General features: G+C 50.9%; 3 protein-coding genes across 3 annotated transcripts; all 3 read right to left on the reverse strand.

The window, feature by feature from the left end:
- Positions 1-424: 424 nt before the first annotated feature.
- STEHIDRAFT_168834 (ATP-dependent DNA helicase) lies at positions 425-6,007 on the reverse strand (the record flags this gene model as incomplete). Its single annotated transcript, XM_007304650.1, has 34 exons — positions 425-471; positions 546-595; positions 676-728; positions 798-1,085; positions 1,151-1,519; positions 1,583-2,101; positions 2,158-2,270; positions 2,327-2,391; positions 2,450-2,695; positions 2,750-3,194; positions 3,266-3,346; positions 3,403-3,444; positions 3,503-3,624; positions 3,675-3,699; positions 3,760-3,782; positions 3,838-3,855; positions 3,905-3,942; positions 4,007-4,028; positions 4,082-4,109; positions 4,170-4,239; positions 4,309-4,502; positions 4,589-4,679; positions 4,735-4,838; positions 4,903-4,917; positions 4,981-5,072; positions 5,130-5,178; positions 5,244-5,320; positions 5,374-5,388; positions 5,452-5,485; positions 5,547-5,582; positions 5,644-5,684; positions 5,743-5,802; positions 5,873-5,886; positions 5,952-6,007. 29 exons carry the CDS (start codon positions 6,005-6,007, stop codon positions 1,873-1,875), a joined length of 2,445 nt encoding a protein of 814 aa, XP_007304712.1. The 3' UTR covers positions 425-471; positions 546-595; positions 676-728; positions 798-1,085; positions 1,151-1,519; positions 1,583-1,872.
- A 251-nt stretch (positions 6,008-6,258) lies between these two features.
- STEHIDRAFT_79739 (Methylthioribulose-1-phosphate dehydratase) lies at positions 6,259-7,587 on the reverse strand. The gene is made up of 6 exons (XM_007304596.1): positions 7,516-7,587; positions 7,370-7,458; positions 7,037-7,311; positions 6,701-6,886; positions 6,599-6,633; positions 6,259-6,540 (listed from the first exon to the last, which is right to left on the reverse strand). Exons 1-6 carry the CDS (start codon positions 7,564-7,566, stop codon positions 6,466-6,468), a joined length of 711 nt encoding a protein of 236 aa, XP_007304658.1. The 5' UTR covers positions 7,567-7,587; the 3' UTR covers positions 6,259-6,465.
- A 1,360-nt stretch (positions 7,588-8,947) lies between these two features.
- Positions 8,948-11,131, reverse strand: STEHIDRAFT_168836 (uncharacterized protein). Its single transcript, XM_007304651.1, has 8 exons — positions 10,865-11,131; positions 10,783-10,808; positions 10,681-10,723; positions 10,537-10,621; positions 10,388-10,478; positions 10,191-10,325; positions 9,664-10,121; positions 8,948-9,582 (listed from the first exon to the last, which is right to left on the reverse strand). The coding sequence occupies exons 1-8, from the start codon at positions 10,887-10,889 to the stop codon at positions 9,303-9,305; spliced, it is 1,143 nt and encodes a 380-aa protein (XP_007304713.1). The 5' UTR covers positions 10,890-11,131; the 3' UTR covers positions 8,948-9,302.
- Positions 11,132-11,158: the final 27 nt, after the last annotated feature.

The following is an 11,158-nucleotide window of genomic DNA, read 5'->3' on the forward strand; positions in this document are numbered from 1 at the left end:
AATAAGAGTGTCGCTTGCCGGCGAGTCACTCGGCCCCGGTTCACTGCCACTCCCGAGCTCCGAGTTGTGTGTCCGAGTGTGTTTACGTAAGGCATAGGCCTCATTAGGCGAACATCATCTACTTATCTTGAGAGTCGGGCTAACTTACCACAGTACTCTAACTGAACCTGCGTATACTTTTGCTGCGGGTGTCTTGTTATTGAAACCAGGCAACAATTTCGTGTGGCGGCTGCATCCTTGCTACATCCGGTATACTTATCTACCGGATACTAGTAAAGCCTTTTCGGCTGGTTACTCATCTTGAAGTTCAAATTCAACCCCGCGCACAGCACCAGCCTCCTTGGTAGGCTGGCGCGTCGATCATCGCGACACTATAGCTATCGTCCTCTTATCCCCCCCTCTGTTCTTAAGCTAATGCCGGAGAGAGATACCCCAAGGCTCCGGATCGGTGTCGTGCAGTTTGCCCCTGAAGTAAGATCGTGTTGTCTGAACGCTTTGTGCATTTGCTGATGGAAATATCGATGATATCATTATCGGAACTGAAGATCGGGCAGGTTCAACACAATATAGAGAAGGCTCGCCTGCTATGTGCACGGTGAGCATGGCCCTGGACTCACTCGTCTTCAGGGCCGACGCCAAGGTGGTCCCTTGCTTGAAGCTTACAAAACTATCCAGAATTCAACCGCACTCACTGGACCTGCTTTGCCTTCCTGAGATGATCCTAACTGGTAGGCCCAGTCTACTTTATCATGCAGTGCCTGCTTCTCTTTCTTATCCTTACTACGACTGCTTCACAGGATACAACTTCTCCGGTGCCACAGCTATCTCCCCTTTCCTAGAGAAGCCGTATTCCGGGCCCACCTCGACGTTCTGCTCGCAGCTTGCACAACAGCTGAATTGCCATGTCACCGCAGGCTATCCCGAGAAACTTGAAACACACGAGGTTGGCAAGCGGAAGGACGATAAGGGAAACGACGTCGACATTGTTGGAGCGAATAGCGCGCTGCTCTATGGTCCTGATGGCCAGCCAATCGGGAACTATCGCAAGACGAATCTCTTCGAGACTGATCGAACATGGGCAAAAGAAGGTAGTTGTGTTTCTATTACCTATCTAATCAAATATGAAGTAGCTAACGTTCTTCATCCTGACAAGGTTCCGGCTTCGTCTCGTACAGGCTCCCTGTGCCATTGAACACGTTGAGCACGGCCATCTGCATGGACCTAAACCCTTTCCCTCCCAACGATTGGCGACTCGAGGATGGTCCATACGAAGTAGCAGAGTACTGCACGACCAACAGGGTCAACGTTCTCATCCTGTTGAACGCCTGGTTGGATCCAGGCGACGGAGACGAGGAAGACGCTGAGGAGCCGTCGTGGTCGACTGTGAATTATTGGGCAGCTAGGTTACGACCATTCTGGACGGAGTCAACGTCAGTGAATGCACCGGAGCAGATGCAAGGTCAATCGGAGCCCGATAGAACCATCGTGGTAATCTGTAATCGGTGCGGAGAAGAGAATGGTGGGTTGTGCCACTTTTTGCACAATAGGCGGGCGATACTGACCTTGACCTTATCAATGGCAGGAAAAACTTTTGCTGGGAGCTCTGCGATCTTTGACTTTCATCGAGGACGCGGCCGACCTACTCTACACGATGCGCCGATGGGCAGAGCAGAGGAGGGCATCCGCACATGGACTGTCTGATGCTCAGCTCACTCTGCCCTAAATAAAGTCGTCGAATCTGTTCACCCAGCTGAGTTACGACTGCGTGAGCAGCCTTGCCGTGTAAAAAGATAGTATTCCATGGATACAATATAAATACACTTGGAGCACTGGGTATAGTCATATATATACAGGATAAGAGTACTTGATCCATCACTTACCCGAAGACTTCGAGGACTTGCACGTCCTACGAAGCATCGCCACCACATCCCTCGCGTCTTCAAAATCCTCACCACCGCTGGCAGACCAAGCATCCACTTGCACCAGCTGCTTCACAGTGGCGACTTGCGACCGTGCACGGGTCTGATATCCCTCTTTCGTGGTGCTGAACGAATGCACTTGAAACTCTAGCTCTTGGGCAGCATCCGAAAGTACAGCGTTCCTAGTACGTCAAAGAATCGAGATTAACTCAGTCCCATCGATTTTGTTGAGATGTACCTTCTCGTCTCCTTAGCGGTCTTCATTCTGAGCTTCTCCCACAATTCCGCTTTGGCAAAGGCCTTGTGCAATGCACGACGTATCGAGGTGAATGTCTCATCCCGAAGAGATTTCTTCACCAAGGAAGATTAGTCGGTCTCACAACATCGAGATAGGCTGGTTGACGTACGGGAATCTTCTGCGAGAATGATACATCCAAATCGACCTCGTCGTCGGGTAGCTTGATGGGCGACGCTACATCAAATGTTAGAGACCTTCCAACGTGTGAACGAAAGCTAGGCATCGGACTTACAGCTTGGAGCCGCGTCCTCTGTTAACGAAGCCCGACTACTATCTCTTCGCTTACTTCGCCGTCGTGGAGAGGCCTCCTCATCAGTCTGGACTTTGGCAGCGTCCGGCTCTTGCTTGATTGTATCGAGGGTTTCGTCTGCATGATCGGGTGGGTCAGACCCGGCCGCTTCGCTAGGTGTCTTGAAAGGGGTCTTGAAAGGCACTTTGAACCCCGTGGCAGCCTGCTTTGGCTTTCTCAAAGATGGCCCTATTCGGTGGCCAGTAAATATCAGCTTGTAACTCGTGAATGAACATAACGTACTGGCACCATTTGTAGCCGCAGAGTAGTCGATCTTTTGCCGCTTGGCCGGATCACCTTCGCTCCCCGTCGCAGTGGAGTTGGAAGACCCGCTAGCAGTCCGCTTCAATCCCTGGGCACGGGAGCGTAATATGCCTGGGCCCACGTAGTTCGTCTTCGCACCGTACGAGAGAATCGTCGACCCTGCGCTCGGTACAGAAGGGTAATTCTTTGCACTAGAGTGTTTAGTGGTGTCTTTCGATTCGGACCGTAGGGGTTTCGACCCAGATGCTGCTGCGTTTGGTAGTAGCGGTGGTGGGACAGCCCGAAGAGCTCGAACTCGATGTACGGGATAGGAATCGTCTTCTTCGACTGAGTGGCGGAGGAGTTTGGCCGATTGTGTGGCGACTTGTTCGTGTGAAGAGAGAGCCTCCCGTCGCTTCTTTGTCTTCTCGGGGTATTTACACACCTTTGAAAAGAAGAAACCGAGAGATCAACAGCTAAACGCAAGGATCAGATTGGAGAGGGGAATGCACGTACGTCACACATTCCATCGCAGAAGGTCTTCACAAGCTCGGTATCGTTCGCGTCGATGACTTCGCCAAAATATCTGCATATCAACTACACAGCTCTGAGTCAGTCTTTGAACGGGAGCCACCAGAAGCGACAGAATTCACCAGATGTCGACAGATATCAACGTTCTCGGCGAACTTGATTAGCTGCGGTATCAAGTTAGTATACTGTTACATCTTCAAAGGGAGTTGTGGGACAACATACGGAGCCCAGACTATTGACGGCCCGTTGACTCGGAGGAGGAGCGTGGGCAGATTCTGCCGTGATTTGACGAACGCTCTGGGACTTTGCCACAAGACTTTTCACACGGAGCGCGTCCTCTCTGGCTAAGAGGCTGTCAGTGATTTGTCCTCACTAGAGACATCGATATACTCACAGAAATAAAGGACGCATTTCGCGGCCTGTACAGTGCCAAGGGTAGTAAGTATAGAGGAAGTGAGGGTGAAGCTCTTCTCACATACCAAATCGTCTCTTCCCGCTCGTCCTGCAAGAGTGATGAGCAAACCGAACAGAACATCATATCGAGTGCCCAGGCTTACCTGTTTCTTGGTAATACCCTGCAGTTTTGATCAGTCTATGCTCATTTGAGGGGATAACAATACTTACCTTCGAAGCTCTTGGGCAGGTCAAAGTGAATGATATACCTATATAAAGACCAATCAATCAGTATTGCACATACAAATTAACAACTTGTATGCAGGGATGTACCGAACGTCACTCTTATCAATGCCTATCATCGTGCAGTGTCAGGCTTGAAGACCAGAGAGAATGACCTTCACTCACCCATTCCGAAAGCAATTGTGGCACAGACCTGCCAATGAGTCGATAGGTGAGCTACGAAGGGGTGACAACCACATCGACCGTGACTTACGATATCTATACCTTCTTCACCGTCTCCGCCCTTGAGCCAATCCGTCAAAGTCTTGTCAAGGGCATCGGGTCTAGGAAATTGTGCTCAGCAAACCCTCTAGACTCGATATGCAGTGGCTTGAGCATAAATCAAGACATACTTGATCCCCTTATGATAAGGCTTCGAATTCAGCCCTCTTCCTCGTAGGAAGTGTGATAGTTCGTTGCAAGTAGCACGAGTGCGGCAATATACGATCCCAGACGATGGCCTATTGCGTCGTCGATGTAGGCTGCTGATGTAGCTGAAGACATCTTCCATCTGAACCATCGTATCATTCGAAGCGTGATATCTAACCTATGAGAATGAGCCGAGACGATCACCGATGAGCCACAAGTCTAAGTCTGAATTCACGGCGAAGGGGAACATAAGTTAGGACTTACTTCGTAGAAGAGGTTCGACCTGTTGAACGGATGTACGAGCTTGCAATGATCCTCAGACATTCTCAAGCTCTTAATAATGTCATCCTGAACCCTAAGAATTATCATGCGATGAGCAGAGTAAGAGGAAAATCTATGAAGGGACATACGTCGGTGTGGCACTGGCAGTGAGTGCCATGATGGGTACGCCCGGAAACTTCCTGCGAAATGCCCCAAGCTGGCGATATTCTGCTCGGAAGTCGTGTCCCCATTCCTGTAAGGTTTGTCGCAATTTGTTAAACACCACTATTACACCTTACTTAGATAGAGATTTCTACCGAGATACAATGGGCCTGTGGCACGCAAGAGAACTATGATGAGGAAGGACCATATGCAAGAGTGACATCCAAGCTCACCTCGTCTACGACCAAGCGGTTCAAATTATTCGCCTCGTACACAACAGTTAACAGTCTGTGGATCTCTCCGGTACTAAGTCTCTCCGGTGTAACTGGTTGATGTATCGCTCAGATACCTCGGACGATGAGACAAGTGAGACTTCACTCACTGTAAAGCAACCTGTTGGAAGGCTCCCCAGACGACAAATCCTCTTTGATCTTCATTACGTTCGCGCGTCAGCAAGAGACGAGCGATCCGAGTTTGAGATGTAGGTAGTGCTAACCTCATCCTGCTCTAGCCGAGAGACATCCGAGGATAATGCTGCCACACGGACATGGTTCTGGCGCAGCCGTGCGACCTCTGCAACGACGAGGTGAGTCACCAGTAGGATGTTAGGTCTTTGAAAGGCTCACGGTTCTTGATCAGGGCTTTGGAGACGAGATGGATCTAGTTAGACTGTGGCCAAGCATGCATCGAAATGACATTCATACCGAGTAGCGGGGATACAACGATAGTAAGACCTTCCTACAAATAAAATAGGGTCAGCGGTCAGCGGCCAGTAAATTGAATGGAAGACCACTCTTACATCCTGGGCTAGTGCTGGGACTTGGAAGCAGATGCTCTGGAGAATACGAATCAGGGATAGGGTCATAACAATCGGTCATATGCACAGAGAAATATACCTTCCCCATGCCAGTAGGTGCCACCACGAGGACATCTCGTCCTTCAGAGGATTTTACTGTCAGTGCACATGAACCAAGGGCTGGACTAGGGTGACTGACCTGACGCAGCAGCCTCAAATATCTCCTTCTGTTTGCCCTTGTAATCCTCATGGCCGAAGACTGTGGCGCAGGCGATTCAGCATTCAGTATGAGTGAGAACCAGAATCCCTGGTACACTGGTCCAGCTTACCATCTTTCAGAACACTATGTCCCGACAAGGGATAAGTCAAGATACTTTGAGCCAAACCCTGCAAGCTCTGTGGACTCACTGTAGACAATCGTCGAGAGTGAATTTGCCGGTCAAATCACTACCGTCGTCGGCCATACGAAGCCGCACAAGTGGGTTGTCCAAGAGTTCAAAACGATATTATTGAAATGTGACAGAATAAGCTTGATATATGCGTAGTAGGCCTTCAAAGACGGATTCGATGGTGGTGAAAGGGCGGAAGAAACGCCTAAGACGAACTTGCCGGCGGCGACAGCAGACAGACACCGCGTCGCGACAATCACATGACTGTGGGCCACGTGGAGTGCCACCCAAGTGGCCCAATCATCGGTAGTTTCCCCCCCGTTCTTCTACACACCACGCCATGTCTTTGGGTACAAAAAGATCAACAGTACTGTAGCATCAGTGATGCAAGTAGCACGTAGGCTCCGTATTCCGGTATGGTAGCTACAATGTGATGGGACTTCTCCGACTCTGGTCTCTAGATACACCACCAGAACATACACTCTTCCGCATCTACCTATTCATACGGCTCTAGCAAATACATGTAACGATGATCACGCCGACTTAGGTCCAGTCGGTATACCAGCCAGACGCAACTTGACTGCAAGCTCGAACAAGTAGTCGAGGCACTGTAGAAGACGTTAGAACTTGAATAGCAAATGGCAGACAATTCATCAGGATACTGACCTCAGTCTGCGTTTTCGCCTTCTCCCAGTCGCTCCCTAAAGTTGGAGAGATTAGATCCACCAGAGACATAGTGAGAATGTCATTCTTGCATGTGCAACGTACCCCAAACATAGACGCCATGTCTACGAACAAGGATGCCAGCGGCCTCCGGATACTTGACCATGGCTTCAGCCATGCTATCCTTGAGATCTTCCTCGTTTGGAGTGTTCTCTATGATAGGAACGACAAGCGTATCGAGATAGGAGAGCGCTTTTCCGGTTCCACCGATACGGACACCTTTGATCATCTATTGGCCGACATCAGAACTGGACGAACCTTCCTCGGAGGTTCGCAAGAAGACCTACCTCCTACATCGCAGAAGACCAAGTTTAGCGGACATATATACAAACGTGGTAGTGAGCACGCTACGCAGAACCCTCGTACGCAAAAGAACACAAACCTGGTGCGAGATGGTGAATACATCACCTGACCACATCAATGTCGCCATAACCGCGTTTTGAGAGTGGGTATGTATACAGCTCCCTGCGTCCCTCAAATCGAAGGCATTCCAAAACAACGGGGTGCAGGCAGATTCTTTGAGGTTGACTGTGGGTTTGCGCAGGAAGATTTTGTCCCCGGTTGTAGTGAGCGTTTGTGGGTATGGAAGGACGAAGATATGCGTAGGTTCGATGCGCTCTTTTTGGACACCCGAGGGCGCAATGTATACCTTATCACTGAAACGCAGGGTCGTCGTAAAAATACGGACGGAATGGTAGAAGATATAGAACACACCCATATCGGATAGTGATCCCGCCACCAGTACCCGTTACCCAACCAAGGTGATAAAATCCTCTACAGAGTTCGGGGATCAGGTTCGCGGGCTAAGTCTGATGGTCAGTGGCGGCGAAGAGAACCTGACAAGGGAGATGGGCTCTTGCATGAAGAGGGTCGGTAGAGGTGATAAGAGCATCGGCTGGAGAGGTCGACATGATATAAGAACGGGAGGAGAGAACAGGCACTGGTGGTGGTTCGAGAACAAGGAGTATCCGCGAATATTGGCCGCTCGCCACAAAGTTGGACAGCGATCTTTTGTTAGATAAGATAACCCGCAGGTCAGCGAGCCGAAGTAAACGGTTACAAAAATAACCTTTGCACGGAGTTCGAATTCTCTCTTGAACTCTTCCCACCGTGAGGACTTGTCGAAATCCTCCATGGGATATGATCCCGCACAAGCGCCCTATAGTTAAAGACGGTTCTATATCTGACAATCTTTCTGCGATTATTCTTCAAGCGTCAACGTTCCTTCTGAATCATCTTGTATACATACGGTAACATACCCAGCTATGGACTCATAGGCAAGCGCTCGCAATCCCGGTGAACGGCGACGACACCTCACTGCGGGTCCAACAGCGTCCGTCCAGCGCTTAGATCAGATTCAACGGAACTGCAGTCAAAATCGTAACAAACCCCTCACGCTCGGCTCCAAACATTCTCGAGTTGGCGGGCAAAGAAATGACCCAGCCTGCTGTACCACCGAGATCTTCCTGACCCCCAAAGGAGCTCAAAACCTTGTCCGGTGACAATGACTCTCTTTTTCCGTCAATTGACGCTCTCAGCAACGCTGAACGCTCCAGCATCAAGCACACGCATACTGCATGTCGATATCGTGCCACGACACAAGAAGCGCACACTCGATTCGGCGGACCTTTTACCTGCCCAAACTGGGCGTTGCCGCAGTGCTCAAGTACATAAAGACATCACTCTCATTTTTCTCCTGGGCAAGTTCTGCCATCACCGTTGGCATTGATGTAAGCTTCCCTCGGTAAGCGCGCCTTCCCGGGGTGAGTAAGTAATTCCTGTTTGATATCTTACGAACTTGAACGGATTCCCAGGAAGACGGCCTCCTTCCTAGGCTGCAAGTTCGTACGATGAAATACCCCTGGGAAGGCCACAGTGGCGAGACTGCGGGCATGGGGACTCTCGTTGCAGTAAACTCTATTTGCTGGTGCGCACGTAGGAGGATGCTGTTCGGCAGCAGGTTGGCTTCTAGGTCATGGTGAGGGAAGGAAGGGAAGGTGATATCATGAGGCAGCTGCCCCATGAGGGACAATACATAATATCCTTATCTGTGGTGGGCTACATACACCAAAAATATGAACTGGTCCGAGGACCATCGGCCATATGTATCTTGTAGAGCGTATGCGTGATACAGAGCTTGAGCAAGATGCAGGGCGATAACTTGTCATTCCTATATCGGCCAAAACGGTGTGTGTGAGCATCGCAGTAGTATGCTTCTACTCGAAATTACGCTCAAGAGCATCGATTCGGAGAATGCGCCGTGGGCCCACGAGTAGCCGATGACTTTCAGCAGAGTACTATACCAGACCAAACGCGACCGATGTCTACATTTCCAAAACAACAGGCAAGAACGATCTCCGGACAGATGCATCCATACAGGAACAGCCGATACGTTTCTTGTGAGTACACGTATACGTAGGTATATATACCGCGTCAACAAGGGGAACAAGGGGGTGGGGGTGGGTATTTCAAAGACAGAGCTGACAGGACGAACAACAACGAGAAGAGCCTGGGCGAACTAGCTACAAACGAATAAAACAATCGACGACGGAACCACGAGCACACCAAGGTACCAAAATGCAAAAAGCCAAACACAAACACAAACACGAATCCAGCAGACTATGATACATAAACCGCCCAGTAGACCTTATGCGCCGCCAGACGTGGATGGCAGCACCACTGGAGTTGAGCTCGGGGGGACTGGTGAGGCATGCCGTAGGATGACCATCAATCCGTCCGAATGGGCGGAGAAAATGGCATCGACGGCCATTTCCGACTCCTCCGTGGAGGATGGCAGGCGGCGACGTACTCGGGAGGTAGCAGACGAGGGCGCGGCACTATGCGAGCCGTGCGTGCGCGTCGACGATCCTGGACCTCCGGCGTCCCGGTGCCGTTGCCTCGCCGGAGGAGGATCAGCTTGCCGTTCGCTATAGAGGGGGTATGAGGGTGGCGTGCGGTGTCAAATCAGTGCATGTTCAGCATGAGGTGCGCCAACGGGAAACACTAACCTAGAGTCCCTACCCTGTCGATATAGTTGAAATTTGCCAAATCCGAACCCTCCATCGCTTGGCTGCCCTCGTTCGTTGACACCCCATCCTTTGACAGCATCTATCCAACTCCGGACCAGGTCTTCGTCTTTTTTGGCCACGAAATCGAAGAAGCTACGACCCATTACGGTTGTAGTGGGCAGGAAGGTGTCATTGGAGCAGTAGATGATGGGGCAACTTAGCGAGAACCTGTCAAGAATGAAGGCGGTGCGGATGGATTGCTTCGGTAACGGATCGAAGGTGATAACTTTCTCCACTCTCTCTGCCAGCTCATCTGTTTCGTCCACGGGATTTGTGGCGTTGGCGCGGACATTGCTGATCTTGGTGGTGGTTGTGACGGAGCCTTCCGGGCCTACCGCACCCGACGACAACGGGACAGCGATTGTGCTAGGTGGCATCGGCGAGGGATCATTCCACCGCTGTCGTGTATTGTAGGTAAATAAATAGTGTAATAAGGGGCAAGAACTGAATGCCGGAGCGCCACTCACCCTGAACTCGAAATTGGCAGCTGAAGGGGTGATGACGGTGACCTCCTGCGCCGTGGATGCATTGTGCATCGCCTTGGGCCCCATGGAGGCAAATGAGACGCTACCCACGAGGACGTTATAGGCTACAGTTCGAGACTGACGGTACGAGGTAAGCATTCATCAGGGCGACGTAGGGGAGGCATCGGCCAGATACTCACGATTGCACAAAGGATGTAACCTTTGTATGGGTCCTTATGCTTCATGCGGAGGTAGGCGAGAACGGCCGCTTTGTCTTGTCGTATGGTGTCGCTGAAGCACGAGTGAGAATCGGAAACGAGTAGGAGATATCCTCACTCCCATGACATACTAGTGCATATGTTTTACACGAGAGAATTCATCCGGGTGAACGAGGTCGAGAGACGGTGTACCGACGAGCTCATGTGGCTCATAACCTGCTCGGATACTATGTGAGCAAAGAAAGGGGTGAAAGGATGATACTATGGGCGCTTACCGAGGAGGTCACTGACAGATTCTGTAAGAAATACCCATGTCGCCTGTGTTGAACGTAGAAGTAAGACAGAGAGTCATCGACAGAGGCGGAGTGTGAGCGCACATTCTCTGAGAAATCCACGATCCCGACTAAAGGCGCCTGGGGTCAGTTTATATCGTGGAAAATATATGGCCTAGAAACGCACTGAAGGAAACGCTGGGAGAGTCCATCGCTTGGCAAACCTAGTAAAAGAAATGGACACGAAGAACGGAAGGGCGTGGCAGAAGACGGATTGAATATGGTCTGCGGCTGGCCCAGAGCAGTTCGAAGGGGGAAGAGCGTCGGTTATATCAGCAGGATAAAGATTGAGCGAGCTTGGAGAGCGTGTGCTGGCTGTACGACGGGGCTTGCGATGGGGAGAGCGACTGAGGACGTCCAGGGTGAGCAAGGCGTGCGCTCGCAGACATCTGGCCGACTCTGGACAAGATGCGAACGACCG

Source organism: Stereum hirsutum (genome assembly GCF_000264905.1).
Source record: "Stereum hirsutum FP-91666 SS1 unplaced genomic scaffold STEHIscaffold_8, whole genome shotgun sequence".
NCBI lineage: Eukaryota > Fungi > Basidiomycota > Agaricomycetes > Russulales > Stereaceae > Stereum > Stereum hirsutum.

Bases quoted from the DNA above. Each gene is read 5' to 3' on its own strand.
- STEHIDRAFT_168836 (XM_007304651.1), bottom strand. From the start codon at position 10,889: ATGGACTCTCCCAGCGTTTCCTTCA. The intron at 10,622-10,680 runs GTAAGCGCCCAT...GTATCCGAGCAG, and splicing joins ATCTGTCAGTGACCTCCTCG to GTTATGAGCCACATGAGCTC. The intron at 9,583-9,663 runs GTTAGTGTTTCC...CCCCCTCTATAG, and splicing joins CGACAGGGTAGGGACTCTAG to CGAACGGCAAGCTGATCCTC.
- STEHIDRAFT_79739 (XM_007304596.1), bottom strand. From the start codon at position 7,566: ATGTCGACCTCTCCAGCCGATGCTCTTATCACCTCTACCGACCCTCTT. The intron at 7,459-7,515 runs GCAAGAGCCCAT...CATCAGACTTAG, and splicing joins CCTCTACCGACCCTCTTCAT to CCCGCGAACCTGATCCCCGA. The intron at 7,312-7,369 runs GTGTGTTCTATA...CCTGCGTTTCAG, and splicing joins GGGATCACTATCCGATATGG to TGATAAGGTATACATTGCGC.